General features: G+C 56.2%; 1 protein-coding gene across 2 annotated transcripts in view; it reads right to left on the reverse strand.

The window, feature by feature from the left end:
• Nucleotides 1-15,319, reverse strand: part of MYO7B (myosin VIIB) — a 90,261-nt gene that overhangs the window by 15,563 nt on the left and 59,379 nt on the right. For both annotated transcript variants that reach the window (XR_005218707.1, XM_037848846.1), the window contains exons 20-26: nucleotides 9,020-9,104; nucleotides 6,383-6,601; nucleotides 5,025-5,195; nucleotides 4,080-4,289; nucleotides 3,754-3,921; nucleotides 1,739-1,866; nucleotides 77-203 (exon numbers count right to left, since the gene is read on the reverse strand). Coding sequence is in view for 1 of the 2 variants with exons in the window: in XM_037848846.1 (XP_037704774.1) it covers nucleotides 77-203; nucleotides 1,739-1,866; nucleotides 3,754-3,921; nucleotides 4,080-4,289; nucleotides 5,025-5,195; nucleotides 6,383-6,601; nucleotides 9,020-9,104 (1,108 nt within the window). In the remaining variant the exon portion in view is untranslated. The remainder of the gene's footprint in view (nucleotides 1-76; nucleotides 204-1,738; nucleotides 1,867-3,753; nucleotides 3,922-4,079; nucleotides 4,290-5,024; nucleotides 5,196-6,382; nucleotides 6,602-9,019; nucleotides 9,105-15,319) is intronic.

A 15,319-nucleotide genomic window follows, 5' to 3' on the forward strand; every position in this document is an offset into this window, starting at 1 on the left:
TGTTCTGGCTGTACGCCCACCCCCAGCTCCACCTCCAGCTTCGTGGACCTCCCCCACCTTCACGATCCTCCCCCACCTTCATGAGCCTCTCCGAGGGTGGGAAGCAGCCCAGACAGAGGCTGAGCAGGATCCAGCCCCGGGCCATGCTGGCCATTTTGGGGTTCCCTGAGAGCTGCTTGCAGATCTGGCAGTAAATCTCGTCCCTGCAAGACACAGATCACGGGGAGGGCAGCCTTGGGTGGGGAGGCAGGTGGAGAGCGTTGCGGAGGAGGGGGCTGCATTGGGGACTGTGAGCTGCGGGGGTTGTAGGGGGGAATCTGACAATAAGACCTCGGCACCCAGGCGCAGAGCCCTTCTGCACTCCCGGGCAGGGTCCCCTCTGCTGGCAACCCTCCAGCACCCAGGCCCACCGCAGCCTCCTTGCCTCCAAATGCCTTTGCCTGCCTCCCTGCAGGAGCCCACCCTGGACCCTGTCAACTCCCGCAACTGTGCCGCCACTGCCGTCTTTCCAGGGCCCCACACCCCACTCCCTTCAGCCTGCTTTCCCATCTCATCAAGCCCCAGCCCCTGTCTGTCTTGCCATTCCGTCATCTCGTCCCTGGAGCCTTCCCTTCCTCCCTGGCCTGCTGTCTTGTCCGCCCCACACAGCCCCTGCGTCCTGGGCTGTCTTGTCTTCTCTGTCCCGGCCCTCCGGCTGTGGGCTGCAGGGAGTCCCTCGGGGATCTCCAGGGGCCGCCCTGCCCTCAGCAGCCCAGCACGCTCCTTTCCCCATCCTCACAGCCACATCAAACCTTCTCCTCCACCTCATGGCCCTTCCCTGAATGCAGCCAGCCACCCACCCTCACTGCAGAGAGAAAAGGGGGTGACTTCGTGGGAGCACCCCTTAACTCTTCTTCACCTCTGGATGGGTTCCTATTTCCTTAACTCACGAGCCTTCCTGGGACGGGGGCTCCCCTGCACCTCTCCCCACTGACTCAGGCGTCTACCATCTTCTAAAGTGCACATTTGGATGCCCCGTAAGCCCCCCGGACCCCACACAACTAAGGCCAGCACCCTTTCCTCAATGCCCAGTGGTGAGCTGGGAGATGTGCAACTGCCAGCTCTCCAGGGAGGGTGACATTTGCCGATTCCCATGGGGTAAACCTTCCCACCAAGGCCAATTTCGAGCCAATAACGTGACGTCACCGAACAGAGAGCTGGGAACAGATGACACAATCCACTCTCATGAGCTGGGATGGGGCAGCTGCCTCTTTTTGCTGTTCCTAGAGGCACCCTGCCAATGATTCACCCAAATCAGAAATCCAGGAATCATCCCAGCCTCCTCCTATCCTTCTTGCACCCGCTCCAAGCAGCCGCCGCATCTGACCATCTGTCTCCAGGACTTTCTTCTGGCCCCCTCTCTACTCCCACTTCCAGGCCACCCCATCAGCTCTCTCTGATCCTCTATACCCGCCCCCTCCTGGTCTCCCACCCCAGGCTCCCTCCCTCCATGTTAGTGCCAGGGAGATGTCTCTGGAAGTCAAATATGATCACGGTCCTCTCTGCCTTAAAACCTGTCCCCCATGGCCCGTGGGATTGAATCCTAACTCCATGCCCTCACCATGACAAACCACGGGAATTCCAGACCCAAGAGGCTGCTTCACGGCTCCGAGGCTGCCCCCTCTCCCCCTCCTGCCTAGCGGACCCCCTCCCACCTCACCAGGTCCACCAGGGCATGGGAGGGTGGGGAGGGGCTGACCTGAGGCCAGGCTGCAGGATGGCGTGGCCCACGATGAAGTGCACCTTCTCCAGGTTGGACGTGGGCTGGGCTGAGATGGGACTCTCCGTCTCAAAGGCATCCTCCCCGGTGCCCAGCTGTCCGGCCACCTGGAAACCCGAGGATGGCTGTCAGGGTAGCCAGGGCCCCCCCCTTGTGCCGAGGAGGGAGCCAGGCCTCGGGGAGGGAGGCGAGAGCCCGGAGTCCTGCCACAGGAGGCAGTGGGGCTGGCTCCGGCTCACCCGGCCTGGGACCCGGGAGGTCCACTTAGGCTTCATGGAGATGTCCTTTGTCCCTGTGTCCCTGTGGCTGGGCGGCTGGGGAAGGAGACAGTTCCCGAGGGGGGGTGGGCCTGGGCCCCGGCTAGGGGTGGGGGAGATGTGCAACTGCCAGCTCTCCAGGGAGGGTGGCATTTGCCAATTCCTGTGGGGTAAACCTCCCCACGAAGGCCAATTTCAGGCTACCAATGCGACGAGCCCCCTGACTTGGAGATTTGTGTGCCAGGACAGAGCTGCCCCTTCTCCTCTGCGCAGACCCTCAGGGCTTAGTGGTCTCGTGAGACAGCCACAGATAAGCCACTGGTCCTGCCCTGCTCCCTCTCCACCCACCTGCCCTTCAAAGGTACCCCCTGAGAATGTCCCAGAATCCCTTAACCCCTGAACTCCTGCTTCCTCCTGCACCCACTGTGGGTGTCAGCATGGAGCCCTCCCAGCCTGGCTTCCCTTCTCCTTTCTCAAACCTCCCTGCTAGAAGGCTCCTTCTCATGAGGCACCTCCTCTAGGATGATGGCCTGCTCACCTGCCCAGGGCATCTCACTGCTACGCTGTTGAGCTCTGCTTACACATCAGTCTCCTTGACCAGGCAAGGAACTGAGGCCTCTGCCGGCAGCCGTGTGCTGAGCCATCGTGGAAGTGGATTCTCCAGACCCAATCAAGCCTCAAGAGAGTCCCAGTTGCTACCCTGACTGCAATCTCATGAGAGACCCTGAACCAGAACCACCCCGCGAAGCCATGCCCAAGTCCTGGCCCTCAGAAACTGCCTGAGAGAATGAAGTTGGCTGTGGTAAGCTGCTAAGTATGGGGTAACTTGTTACACAGCCATCGCTAACCAATACACTTTGATAGAGCTCTGCGTCTGGTGATCAGGGAGCCAGGGCTGGGCCTGGACAACCTCCAGGTGAGACCTGGCCCAGGTGTGGCCACCTGCCCCCAGGCTGCAGACGCCTTGAGGTCTCTCTGCAGCTAGTCTGCCTGCAGCACCCACAGGCCACCACAATGAGTCCCAGTTAGTCAGCCTGTGTATGACAGTCCTGGGGCCCCTGCTGAAGGAGGGCCTCTGAGTGTGATCATGGCTGTGTGAGCCCTTTCAACTGCTCTCTGTTGGTTCCACTAAGATTATGTCAAGAAACTGAGGCCCCAAGAAGGACTTGGGACCCAAGTGACAACGGGTGTTAGTTACAGGTCCAGCCAGGAGCAAGGAGAGCAGGGGTCAAGAACTCTGCCGAAGGTGGGCAAAATAGATTCAAACGCCAGGACCGTCACAGTGATCTGGGGGCAAGCCCCTTCACCTCCGTGAGCCTCCATTGACTCAGCCATAAAATAAGCACAACAATCCCTACACCGTCAAATTGGCCCACCCGGGGACCAAATGAAGAGAGAAGCCACCATCACACAGCAGGTGGACGGTCAATAACGTCCATGGCAGATGCCACTTTATGCGCTGAATCCTGTTCCAGTCAAATCCACTACTTGAGAGCACCCAGGGGTCCCTCTCAACTAGTGACCGTGTCTTTCAAAACGGCCCAAGTGCAATCCCCAACTCAAGAGTTCCTGGGTGTGATTCAGGACTGAAAACCCCAGGGGTGGCCCTGGTTTGGGGCTGGGCTCGAGGAGTGCTGCTAACCGGAGGCCTCTGTGTCTTCTCTCCCCCATCACCTCCTGCTTTCTGATCCTTGGGCCTAGCTGGGTGTCCTCCCCCACCGCCACCCCTTCCCACACCTGGGCAGCTCTGCCGTGCAGGGGAGCCTGGGTGCTTCCTTCCCTGCCCGAGGTGTCATGGATCTGCTGCATTGCCGGTTTCCCACGCAGGCTGTTCTTGGCGAACAGCATGGGCTCCGGAAGGTCCCCCATGAACCTCAGGATGATGATCCAGACAGCGAGGGCAGCCTGGGAAGAAGAGACAAAGGGCCAGGCTGGAACCCAGCTCCCGGCACTAATGCCCACGTACCCTCAGCACCTTCCTTATGCCTCTGAACCCCAGCTCAGACTCCAGGCTTGGGGACGGGGTACGGGGCACTGCTGAGAGCCGGAGAGCCCCTGGGTACCGAGCAGTCAGCATCATCTTCGTGGTAGAGCAGTGGGTACCGCAGGGGCTGTCGGATGTGCTCGTGGCTGGCTGCCTTCTGGAAATAGGTCGCAGCGAATTTGGGGAAGGTATAGTCGGCCAGGTCGTCTGTGTCCTCCTCTGGCTGCTCCACCATGGGGACTGTGTCCAGATCAATCTTGGGCAGCTTTGGGGCCCGTGACTCCAGGTCCTGGGGGTCCAGTGGGAGAGAGGGGTTGGGGTCACAGGTCTTTCAAGATGCCATCATTTGGGGTATGCATCCCAGGGCTGGAGGTGGGGTACCCCGAGAAGCATCTGCCTGGTTATCTGCAGGGTGCAGAGACACCTGCCCACTCCCCCTTGGGTCAGAGACCCTGGGTGGGCTGCCATGGGCTGGATGGCCCCGGGTGAACGTTCAGGCCCTTGGAACTCCCTGTCCTGCAGACCCTGGCGCTCTGACTTCCCTCCTGCCCATGTCTTGAGTCCTCCCCCACCTTTCTGCAGAGCCTGGGTCCCACTGAGGCCAGGTCCTCCCGAGGAGGTTGTTCTGGCTGCCCAGCTGCACCCAGCAAAAGGCCGAGGGTGCTGAGGTCATAAGCACCGTGAGGGGAGAGGGTGGCTCAGTGGGGAGGGTCTGTGTGAGGCCACTCCTTCCTGCCTACCCCCCACTGCAGCCTTGGGCCCCCCAAACCACGTCCTGCAGAATGCCAGCCCCCAGGAGCATGTGGGAGACGGCCAGCAGCTACGAGACCCACTCACCTCTCAGGGGTGTGACCCCAGAAGCCCACTGCTCCCCCTTTTCTTTGCCTAAACACCCAGGACAGCCCTCCCACACATACCCTGAGCCCCAGCTCCTCAAAAAGAAGCTGGAGGGGGCTGCACTCAGGGGCTCCCCTCCCACCCCCTGCCTGGCACTAGACCCTCACCTCACAAGGGGGTGTCTTACCTCAAAGTGTGGGGGTGCCTGGCCCTCCTGCCCCCCGACCATGGCAGGGAGGAAGCCGAACACCTGCTCCACCATCTCTGAGTCGGTGACGGTGTCGTAGATGGACTGGCGCTTCTTGGCGGGGACAGCACTCTGGCTGTGCTGCTGTCCAGCTGGGACAACCAGCAGTCCCTGCACACACACACACACACACACACACCCGGGGGATGGGGGTTACCCAGGGGCCCTGCTGCTCCTGGGAGACGGGACTGAGATCCCGGCCAGCAAGCAAAGCTCCTCCTGCCGCCCTCCATCCCAGGCATTGGACACTGTGCCGAAATCATAGGCTTTAACAGCTGGAGGTGATGAGAGATGAATGAGCCTGGCCTGGCCATTTCCCCAAGGAGCACTGGAGGAGGGGTTCCCTGCTTGTCCTCACCCCAACATCCCACAGGGGTCCTAGAACCCAGCTGCAACCTCCCCTTCCCACTCGGGCCAGCCGTCATCCACTCTGTTCCTTTCACCTGGAGAGATCTGAGCTCCACCAGGGAGAGCCCCGGGCCCAGGCGTGCAGCAGGTCTGTGTCTACTCTCTTACTGGCCCTGTTCACCGCACCAGCATTAGCTGGCACACCCACTTTTCATCCAGGGAGCAGAGGGAAACCCTCCCAGCCCCCGGGCCTTAGCACGACTTCCAAATGAGCAGCACCAGAGGGTTGGGGGGGGTCTAGGGCGCCCCCTGGAGGACGTTCCCAGGGTGAGATTCCGAAACGCTGGTTGGCGCCTCTCCCCGCTCCCAGCCCTTTATTTAGCCTTTCCTGCCCTCCCACACCGCTGACAGCCACCCTGGGTGCTCCCTGCCCCCTCCCTGATCCTGCAGGCTGCAGCCCAGTGGCCAGGGGCCGTCTCTCCCCTCCGTGGAGCCGAGTCCTCTCTCTGTGCATCTGGCACCTTCCAGGGGGCCAACCAGCCCTCCTGGGAAACCCGCCCCGAACATGGGCTACAGAAGGGGGGCAAGGCGCTGGCCTGCCAGGGATAAGAGGGTCCTACATTTGTGGTCTGAAAACACTGCTGACGTGATCTCTCTCTCCGGCCGCCCCCCACGGCCTCCTGGGGGTGACTGTCACCTCCCAGATGGCCTGACGGCACTGCCGGGGTAATTGGGCAGGGCGGGGAAGGGTGTGTGTTCTTGGGTGATTAGAGCGCAGAGTAAGCTCCTTAGTGGAGTGATTAAAATCTGGGTAGTAATTAGAATTGAATGTCTTGGCTCGAGGGCGAGGACTTTTCCGAAGGGGCTTCACCCCTCACTCTTCCTGTCTGCCGTCCCCCCCTTTCGGCCCCCGCCAGCCCCACCTGCCCGAGAGCCCGGGGACCACCTACCTTGGCTTTCCGCTGCCTGAAGCTCCGCCGGGCGGCCATGCCCCGGGCGTGGGCCTGGATGACCAGCACGGCCCGCCTCCTGTCCCGGACAGCCCGGCGCACCAGGTAGCCCCTGCAGACGGCCTGCAGCCGGGCCACCCTCTGCCGCATCGCCTGGTACCGCCTGGCCAGCAGGTGGCCGCGGGCAATGGCCTGCAGGCGTCCGAAGCCCAGGAGGATCTGCAGAGGCGAGGAAGAGTCCATCGGGGAAGGTCCATCTCCAACAGAGGGCACAGAGAGCCGGAGGCACCTGTCACTTCCCCCACCTCCAGGAGACCTTGCCAATTAGCATTAGAGTTACCCACTTTTCGGCAAGGGGCCGGTGCTAAAACGTGGTACATCTTTGGGCCTGGATGTATGACGCGCTGTATTACTTGTAAAGCACTTAGAACAGGGCCTGGCACACACATCGGTGCTGAGCACGCGTTTGTGGACTAGCACAGACCCAGAGTGGCCCCTGGTGGCCACTGCTAAGGGACAGGCCGAGATCTCAAGTGGGTGATCAGCTTCCAGAGGCCTCGCATCTCCAGCCCAGCTCAGCCCAGTGTGGGAAAGTCACGACTGGATGAACATCACTTCCGGAAGGCCACAGCATCGCTGAGCCATGGGGATGAGCTCTGATCGCCTGCTCAAGGAGCGTCAGGCGACCCTGCACGATCAGCGGTCCAGAGACAGTGCGGGCTCGGGCTTCAGTGGAAAGGTTTTGAGGTCACCTGAACTTGTATTCGAAATCCAGATCTGCTGCTTACTCACTGCCTGCTCTCGGCAAATTACTTACCCTCTATATGCCTCAGTTTCTTTGGCCATTACTCTGCGGTAATAATTCCTGCCTCATAGGGTTGGTCGAATATTAAATAAAATGAGGCAGGAGAAGCCACACACAGCCTGTGTGTGCATGTCAGTGACTATCAGAGACCCGGGTAAAGACAGGACGCTGGCAGGCTGCCTCTGCTAGCATGCACGGGTCAGTCTTGCTGACATGGCTATTGTACGTCAGAACCACAGTCCAGCCTAGGACAAAGGCGAGCGGTCAGACATGGCCCAAAGGGGCACGTTCAAGGTCACCCAGCAGACACCCAGGGGCAAGTGTCCTTGGTTCAGGGGGTAAAAAAAAAAGCTTTGGAAGGAAATGCTTGAAACAAAGAATGATTTCTCCATTAACTTATTTTGTTCCTGCAGATTGGGACAAGGCAGCAATTATCTAATTTCAGAGGCAGGGCCCCTTGCTCCGGCTCTAGAGATGTCTGAAATTCTGCAGGAGAGCAGACAGAAGCCCACAACACTCATGACCTGAGACTGTGCTAAAAGAGAGTACGGGGGATGATGAGGCTGAATCATTTAAAATCTGCATCTGATAAGGGATTACGATTCAGATAAAGAAATTCTACAACTCAACAATAAAAAGACGAACAGCCCATTAAAAATGGGCAAAAGTTTGAATAGACATTTCTCCAAAGAAGATAGACAAGTGATCAGAAAGCACATGAAAAGATGCTCAACATCATCAGCCATGCAGGAAACGCAAATCAAAATGACAGTGAGATACCATTTCACACCCAGTAGAATGGTTACTGTTAAAAAAATGGAAAATTACAGGAGTTGGAGAGGATGTGGAGAAATAGGAACCCTCACTCATTGCTGGTGGGAATGTAAAATGGTGCAGCTTGGCAGTTCCTCAAGAAGCTAATTATAAAACTGCCATATGACCTGACAATCCCACTACTAGTATACCCAAGAGAATTGAAAGCAAGGACTCAAACAGATATTTGCACACTGATGTTCATAGCAGCATTATTCACAATTGGCAAAAGATGGAAACAACCCAAGTGTCCATCAACTGATGAACAGACAAACAAAATGTGGTTATACGTATGATGGATTATCGTTCAGCTGCAAAAAGGAATGAAGTTCTGGTTCATGCAACAATATGGATGAAACTTGAAGGCCTCATGTTGAGTAAAAAAAGCCAGACACAAAAGGACAAATATTATATGACCTCACTGATATGAAATAATCAGAATAAGCAAACTCATAGAGTCAGAATCTGGAATATGGATTATCAGGGGCTGGGTTGGGAGTAGGAAATAGGAAATTAAGGCTTAAAATGCAGTTTCTGTTTGGATTGATTGTAAAGTTTTGGTAATGGATGGTGGTGACGGGAGCACAACATTGTGAACATAATTAACAGCACCGAATTATAAATTTGCAAGTGGTTAAAAGGGGAAATTTTAGGTTGTCACTAGAATAAAAATTTTACAAAACCACAGGACTGCACAACACAGCGTACCCTAACATAAAGCAGGGACTATAGTTAGTACGATTATGAATAAGTGCTATCCTCAATTATAAAAATATTTCACACTAATACTACATGTTAATAATAGGGTGGTCTACAGGAACTCTGTATTTTATGCACTATTTTTCTGTAAACCTACAACTTCTCTAAAAAAAAAAAAACTCTGCCTACCAAGTCTGCTAGTGATTTGATCCTAACTACCAGAGATCTCCCAGTTAAAGAAATAACTCCTTAAGCTCGTGGTTTATGGGCAATGTGACCTTGTGCTCCCCAGGCCCGGCCTCCCCAGAGAGCCTGCTCACCTGCTCGAAGTTTCTCCTGGTGCAGTAGCCCCTCCACTGGGCCTGCAGGGTCACGGCTGCCCATCTCTGCCGCAGGAACTCCTTCCTGGAAGGGGAGATGCAAGCCTGAGAGAGACGTGTAGTAGCCCAGACTTTTTTTTTCCTAACTTTATTTTGAAGTCATTTCAACCTTATGGGACAGTTGCAAAAATAATACAAAACCCATACAGAGAGCTCCAACCCATTAGACATTATAAAGCCTTTGGGAAAATAGCTGAATTCAAAAGGGAAATGGTGTGCTGGTTTGAATCTATTATGTACCCCAGAAAAGCCATATTCTTTCAATTTAATCTTGTGGATGAAGACTTATTGTGGGTGGGACCTTTTGATTAGATTATTTCCATGGAGGTGTGACCCTGCCCATTCAGGGTGGGTCTTGATTAGTTTGCTGGAGTCCTTAAGAGAGCTCAGGGAGGGAGAGAGAGCTCAGAGCCAACACAGATCCAGACACTTGGAGATGCTAAGTAAGAGATGAAGTCCAGAGTTTGCCCCGGAGATGCTAAATGAGAACCCACAGATGGTTAGGGAAAAAACCTCTGGAATCAGAAGCTAAAAGCAATGCAACCTGGGAGCAAAGGACAAACAGATGCCAGCCACGTGCCTTTCCAGCTGACAGAGGTGTTCTGGACACCATTGGCCTTTCTTCAGTGAAGGTATCTGTTCTAGTTTGCTAATGCTGCGGAATGCAAAACACCAGAGATGGATTGGCTTTTATAAAAAGGGGGTTTATTTGGCTACACAGTTACAGTCTTAAGGCCATAAAGTGCGGGTAGCTGAGCTTGTACCTCGGCTTGCCAGGCCTGGGCCAGGGGACCTGATATCACCCCCTGGGGAGGGTAGTAGGTACGGGCGTTAGTGCCCTCTGCAGCCCCCCCGAGCCTGAGGAGCGAGGTCAGGGCAGCTCCCTTTTCCTCACCCAAAATGTCACGGGCAGGGGAGGCTTGCCGGAGGAAACCGCCTTTCTCCCAACCGCCCTTTCCTCACTTCCTTATCTTGCCCACACACTCCCTTGTGCCAAGGCCACTCCTGCCACCGCCAGCGCGCATGCACCGTGGCCAGAAGAACCCCCGCCTGCTGCAACGGCTCCTGCGTCCTCTCAGAACCAATCCTAGCCCCTCTTCCTTCAGTATTGCCATTTAAGGCTACTTCACCTCTTTTCCAGCCCTACCCTTCTTACCAGCCTATATAACCTGTAATCACCCCTGAATAAATCTCTTTGGCGCATACTCCTACTGGATGAAGAGTGTCTTGTCCTTATCGCCGCCCTCCACACCTTGCACGCCTCCCGCCGAGGACCCGGCCAAGTCCTCCGCCTCCCCCTCGCCTCCGGGAAAGAGCCCCCGCCGCCGGTACCCTTTAAGCAGCCCCGAGAGCTGAGGGCTCGGCTACCGGCCGCCACTCCCCCTAGAAGCAGTAACCGCGACCGCAACTGGTGCCCCGTGTGAGGAGCGTCTCCACACAACAGTTTGGCAGGTCGCCCGCTCGCCCGGACGCCTCTCCAGCTTCCCGTTTCCTCGCCTGCAAGGTAAGGGCCGCCTCTCCTTCGCCGCTTCCGGAGCCGTGTGAGGTTCACTGCTCCGAAGCCGCTCCTCCCTTCCCCCACGCTCTCTTCGTCCTCTTGTATGCGCACTTCTATGACCCCCGTTCCTCCTAACGCTCTCCCTCTTCCCCTCCATTACTTTGCTGTAGTTCTTTGTATCTTTATTTCCTCATTTGGCGCCGTGTGCCTTTTTGCAACCGCCCCCCCCTGACTGCTCCCGTTGCCAAAGGGCACTGCTTTCCGCTCTCGCCGTCTCCTTCGGCCTCGCGGCCACAGTTTATCTCATTCTCTCTGCTCGGTAAACAACTCCCCCTCCTCTCCCCTCAGCTATGGGTAATCGTCTATCTACATGCCAGGCACCTCAAGTTCGTGCTCTAGCGGGTCTCCTAGACACGCATCGCTGTAAAGTGTCTGTCCGGCAGTTGCAAGTATACTGGGACCTCCTGCTGCCCTTTAACCCATGGCTCACCACTTGCCATCTTTGGGACCCTGTTACTTATGATCACCTTATTGATCGAGTCACCAATGCCATGGAACATGAGAGCAAGCGCTTCCCTCCCGGCTTGCTCCCCACCCTGATAACCATCCGCTCCTGCCTTCAAGGCTCCCTCCCCCCTGATCGAAGCCCCGTTAAATCCAAGGAGGCCCTATCAACCCAGCCAACAGATTCAGACAGCGATACTAATGTAGACCACGATTCGGACACAGAATCCTTAGTCGAGCAGATTAACAACACGCTCGAGGTGACTCCCAAAAAGCAAAATAACACTGCGCCACGCCAAGATGGCGAACTTCCTCCTTCTTCTTCCATCGAGGGGAGGAAATGCTCTAGTGATGACGTCAGCCCTAAGCCCTGCCGAAAACCGCATGCGCTTTACCCCGCCCTTTCACAGGGCGGAGCTAGTCCGCCATCTTGTGCCTTGGGCCCTGCCCTTTCGTGGGGCGGAGCTAGTCCACCATCTTATGCCTTGGGCCCCGCCCTTTCACAGGGCGGGGCTGATCCACCATCTTGTGTCTTAGCCACGCCTACCGCGCCGCCATCTTGCGACGCTTGGGGCCTCCCACTCCCGCCTCCCCCTTCGGCGAGCTCCCCCTCGGAACCGCTACCGGCAGCTGCCGCCGCTCCTCCCACCCTGCCGACTAACAACCCCTGGCTGCCTTCTACACCTCAAGGCAACCCTTGGGGCAACGCTCCCCCTACCCCCACTCCCGCGCCAAGCCCTCTACAAGCGCGTCCTCCTTTCTCTCGTGCTTTTCGCTGCTTTCCTCTTAACCTTGCCCCCACCCCACAGAAACCGTATGACTGGTATCCCATTGACTCAGATACTATCAAGCAGCTTCGCAGGGCCGTCAAGGAGGACGGGTTAGGTAGCCCATACGCTTCCCAAATACTGCAGGATCTCGGCATGGACTATTGCCTCCCCCAAGACTGGGCCTCGCTTGCCCGTTCGATTCTTAACCCCGGTCAGTTTGTTGACTGGCGTGCTCACTTCCAGGCAGAAGCAGCTCAGCAAAATGAGCAAGACGCAGCCATTGGAGTCTATCATCCCCCCGAAGCCTATATGGGCACGGGAGCGTTTCTAAATGCGTCTGCTTATATTAATGCACCTGCCACCTTTTGGCCTATCCTTTGGGGAATCGCCTTACGAGCATTTGCCAACTGCTCTGCCTGTCGGCCTAATAAATTCACCAAGCTCTTCCAGGAGCCGAGTAAGCCTTTCACCACCTTTGTCTCCAGAGTCAAAGAAACCTGCGCTCAAAAGGTAAGTAACCCCCAGGCCCAATATTACATGTGCCCATCCTCAAATCCTGAAAAATCGTACTGCAGTTCCCCCAACAAGTACTACTGTGCATACTGGGGGTGTGAAACACTAACCACTAATTGGAAGCCTCCTGTTCCTGATCATTACCTTACCCTAAAGTGGGCCCCTACAGGGTGCAAACTCCCTACTGTTAACTGGCTCGGCCAAGAAAGTGAGGGATCCTGCACACATCTTAATCTTACAGTGCAGCTCCCCACTAATCCCTCCTGGTTACTCGGTCAAACTTGGGGCTTCAGAATCTATGAGAAAGGAACCGACCGAGGATCACTTATTCTAATAAAAAAGGAGGCTGTAAACCAACCAGGCCAAAATACTGCATTAAAAACACCCTCTGGCATAGGTCCCAACCAAGTCCTTAACCCTCTTAATCCACAGCCCTCCAGCCGCACCTTAGCTCCGACTAAACGCACCTCAACTACATCTCAAACCCCACCACCCCAGCTTCCTCTGCCCCCTTCTCGTTATTCCTCTCCCCTCCTCAGCCTCATCCAAGCCGCCTTTACCTCAGTGAACTCCTCCAACCCCAATTTTACCTCCTCCTGCTGGCTCTGCCTCTCCACCTCTTCCTCACTGTACGAGCCCGTTGCCTCCAACCTCTCCTTTTCAGAAAGCACAGAAGACAGCCCCTCGGAATGCAATTGAAATACCTCTGCCGTCCCCCTGACCTTTCATTCAGTCTCCTATACGGAAAAGTGCGTCCGCCCTCGCTCCAGTAACTCTCCCGACCTCACTGCCTGTGCCAGCTACTCATCTCCCAGCAGCTCGGCAAAATTTCTCATTCCTCATAACTCCTCCCAATGGCTCTGCTCCTCTACAGGACTTACCCCCTGTCTCAGCACGAATATCATCAGTGAATATAAAGAAACTTGCCTCCTAATTGTCCTTATCCCTAGGGTCTTATACCACAGCGAAGAAGACTTCTTCCTCCGCCTGGAAAGAACTGCAGCTCCTGCCCTTCTGCAAAAGCGAGAGCCCATCACCGCCCTCACAATTGCCTCCCTCCTAGGTCTTGCCGGCACTGGCACCGGAATCGCTGCACTAGCCAGTCAAGACTCCGCCCTAACTCACCTCAGGGCGGCTGTTGACGAGGACATTCGTCACTTACAAAACGCTATTTACCATCTAAAAAATTCTGTCAATTCCCTCTCTGAGGTAGTGCTCCAAAACCGCCGAGGTCTTGACCTTCTCCTCCTCAAAGAAGGAGGCCTCTGCGCCGCCCTAGGAGAAGAGTGCTGTGTATATGCCAATTCCACAGGTCTCGTCGAGGACAGCCTGAAAAGAGTCCGAGAAGGACTGGAAAAGCGTAAAAGAGATCGTGAAGCCACCAGTTATTGGTCCAGTTTTTTCACTCCCATCCTCCCATACATCCTTCCTTTTCTTGGCCCCCTATTAATAATTATTCTAGCTCTCATCTTAGGACCCTGCCTCATCCGCAAAATTGTCCAGCTTGTAAGGAAACAAACAGATGCCATTTTTTCCTCGTTCGTGCAAATCCAGTATCAGCGACTCGCCACCTCTGACGCCCCCCACTCCAAGATGACAGCCAACCCTTCGCGACCTCAACGCCACCGGTCAACCCGCCGACCGCGAGGCCCTTCCCAATCACCTGAACATCGCTCTCGCCTCGAGTTCCAGCTTCTCTGAACCCCTGAACTTTAAACCCCTCACCTTCGCCCAGCCCGCTGCAGCGAAGCCATTGTCAAGCGCCCGGGCACCACACCAACACTGAGCTCCAGCCTCACCGAGCCACCGTCAACCCCTTTTTCCCTTCCCTGACCTCCCCCTTCCCTCACCCTTAGCGGGCCTCTCCGGTAAAGCCTCTTCCTCTAATTAGAAAAGAAAGGGGAATTGCGGGTAGCTGAGCTTGTACCTCGGCTTGCCAGGCCTGGGCCAGGGGACCTGATATCACCCCCTGGGGAGGGTAGTAGGTACGGGCGTTAGTGCCCTCTGCAGCCCCCCCGAGCCTGAGGAGCGAGGTCAGGGCAGCTCCCTTTTCCTCACCCAAAATGTCACGGGCAGGGGAGGCTTGCCGGAGGAAACCGCCTTTCTCCCAACCGCCCTTTCCTCACTTCCTTATCTTGCCCACACACTCCCTTGTGCCAAGGCCACTCCTGCCACCGCCAGCGCGCATGCACCGTGGCCAGAAGAACCCCCGCCCGCTGCAACGGTTCCTGCGTCCTCTCAGAACCAATCCTAGCCCCTCTTCCTTCAGTATTGCCATTTAAGGCTACTTCACCTCTTTTCCAGCCCTACCCTTCTTACCAGCCTATATAACCTGTAATCACCCCTGAATAAATCTCTTTGGCGCATACTCCTACTGGATGAAGAGTGTCTTGTCCTTATCGCCACCCTCCACACCTTGCACGCTTCCCGCCGAGGACCCGGCCAAGTCCTCCGCCTCCCCCTCGCCTCCGGGAAAGAGCCCCCGCCGCCGGTACCCTTTAAGCAGCCCCGAGAGCTGAGGGCTCAGCTACCGGCCGCCACTCCCCCTAGAAGCAGTAACCGCGACCGCAATAAAGTGTCCAAGGTAACACATCAGTAATCGGGTACCTTCACTGGAGGATGGCCAATGGCGTCCGGAAAACCTCTGTTAGCTGGGAAGGCACGTGGCTGGCATCTGCTCCAAAGTTCTGGTTTCAAAGTGGCTTTCTCCCAGGATGTTCCTCTCCAGCAAGCTTGCTCCTCTTCAAAACATCACTCACAGCTGCACTGAGTTCCATCTCTTTAAGTCAGCATGTTTATATGGCTCCACTGATCAAGGCCTACCCTGAATGGGTGGGGCCACGCCTCCATGGAAACATCCCATCAGTTATCATCTATAGTTGGGTGGGGCACATCTCCATGCAAACAACCTTATCCAAATGTTCCAACTTAATCCCCACTATTGTGTCTGCCCCA

This window comes from Choloepus didactylus, chromosome 9 (genome assembly GCF_015220235.1).
Source record: "Choloepus didactylus isolate mChoDid1 chromosome 9, mChoDid1.pri, whole genome shotgun sequence".
Lineage (NCBI taxonomy): Eukaryota > Metazoa > Chordata > Mammalia > Pilosa > Megalonychidae > Choloepus > Choloepus didactylus.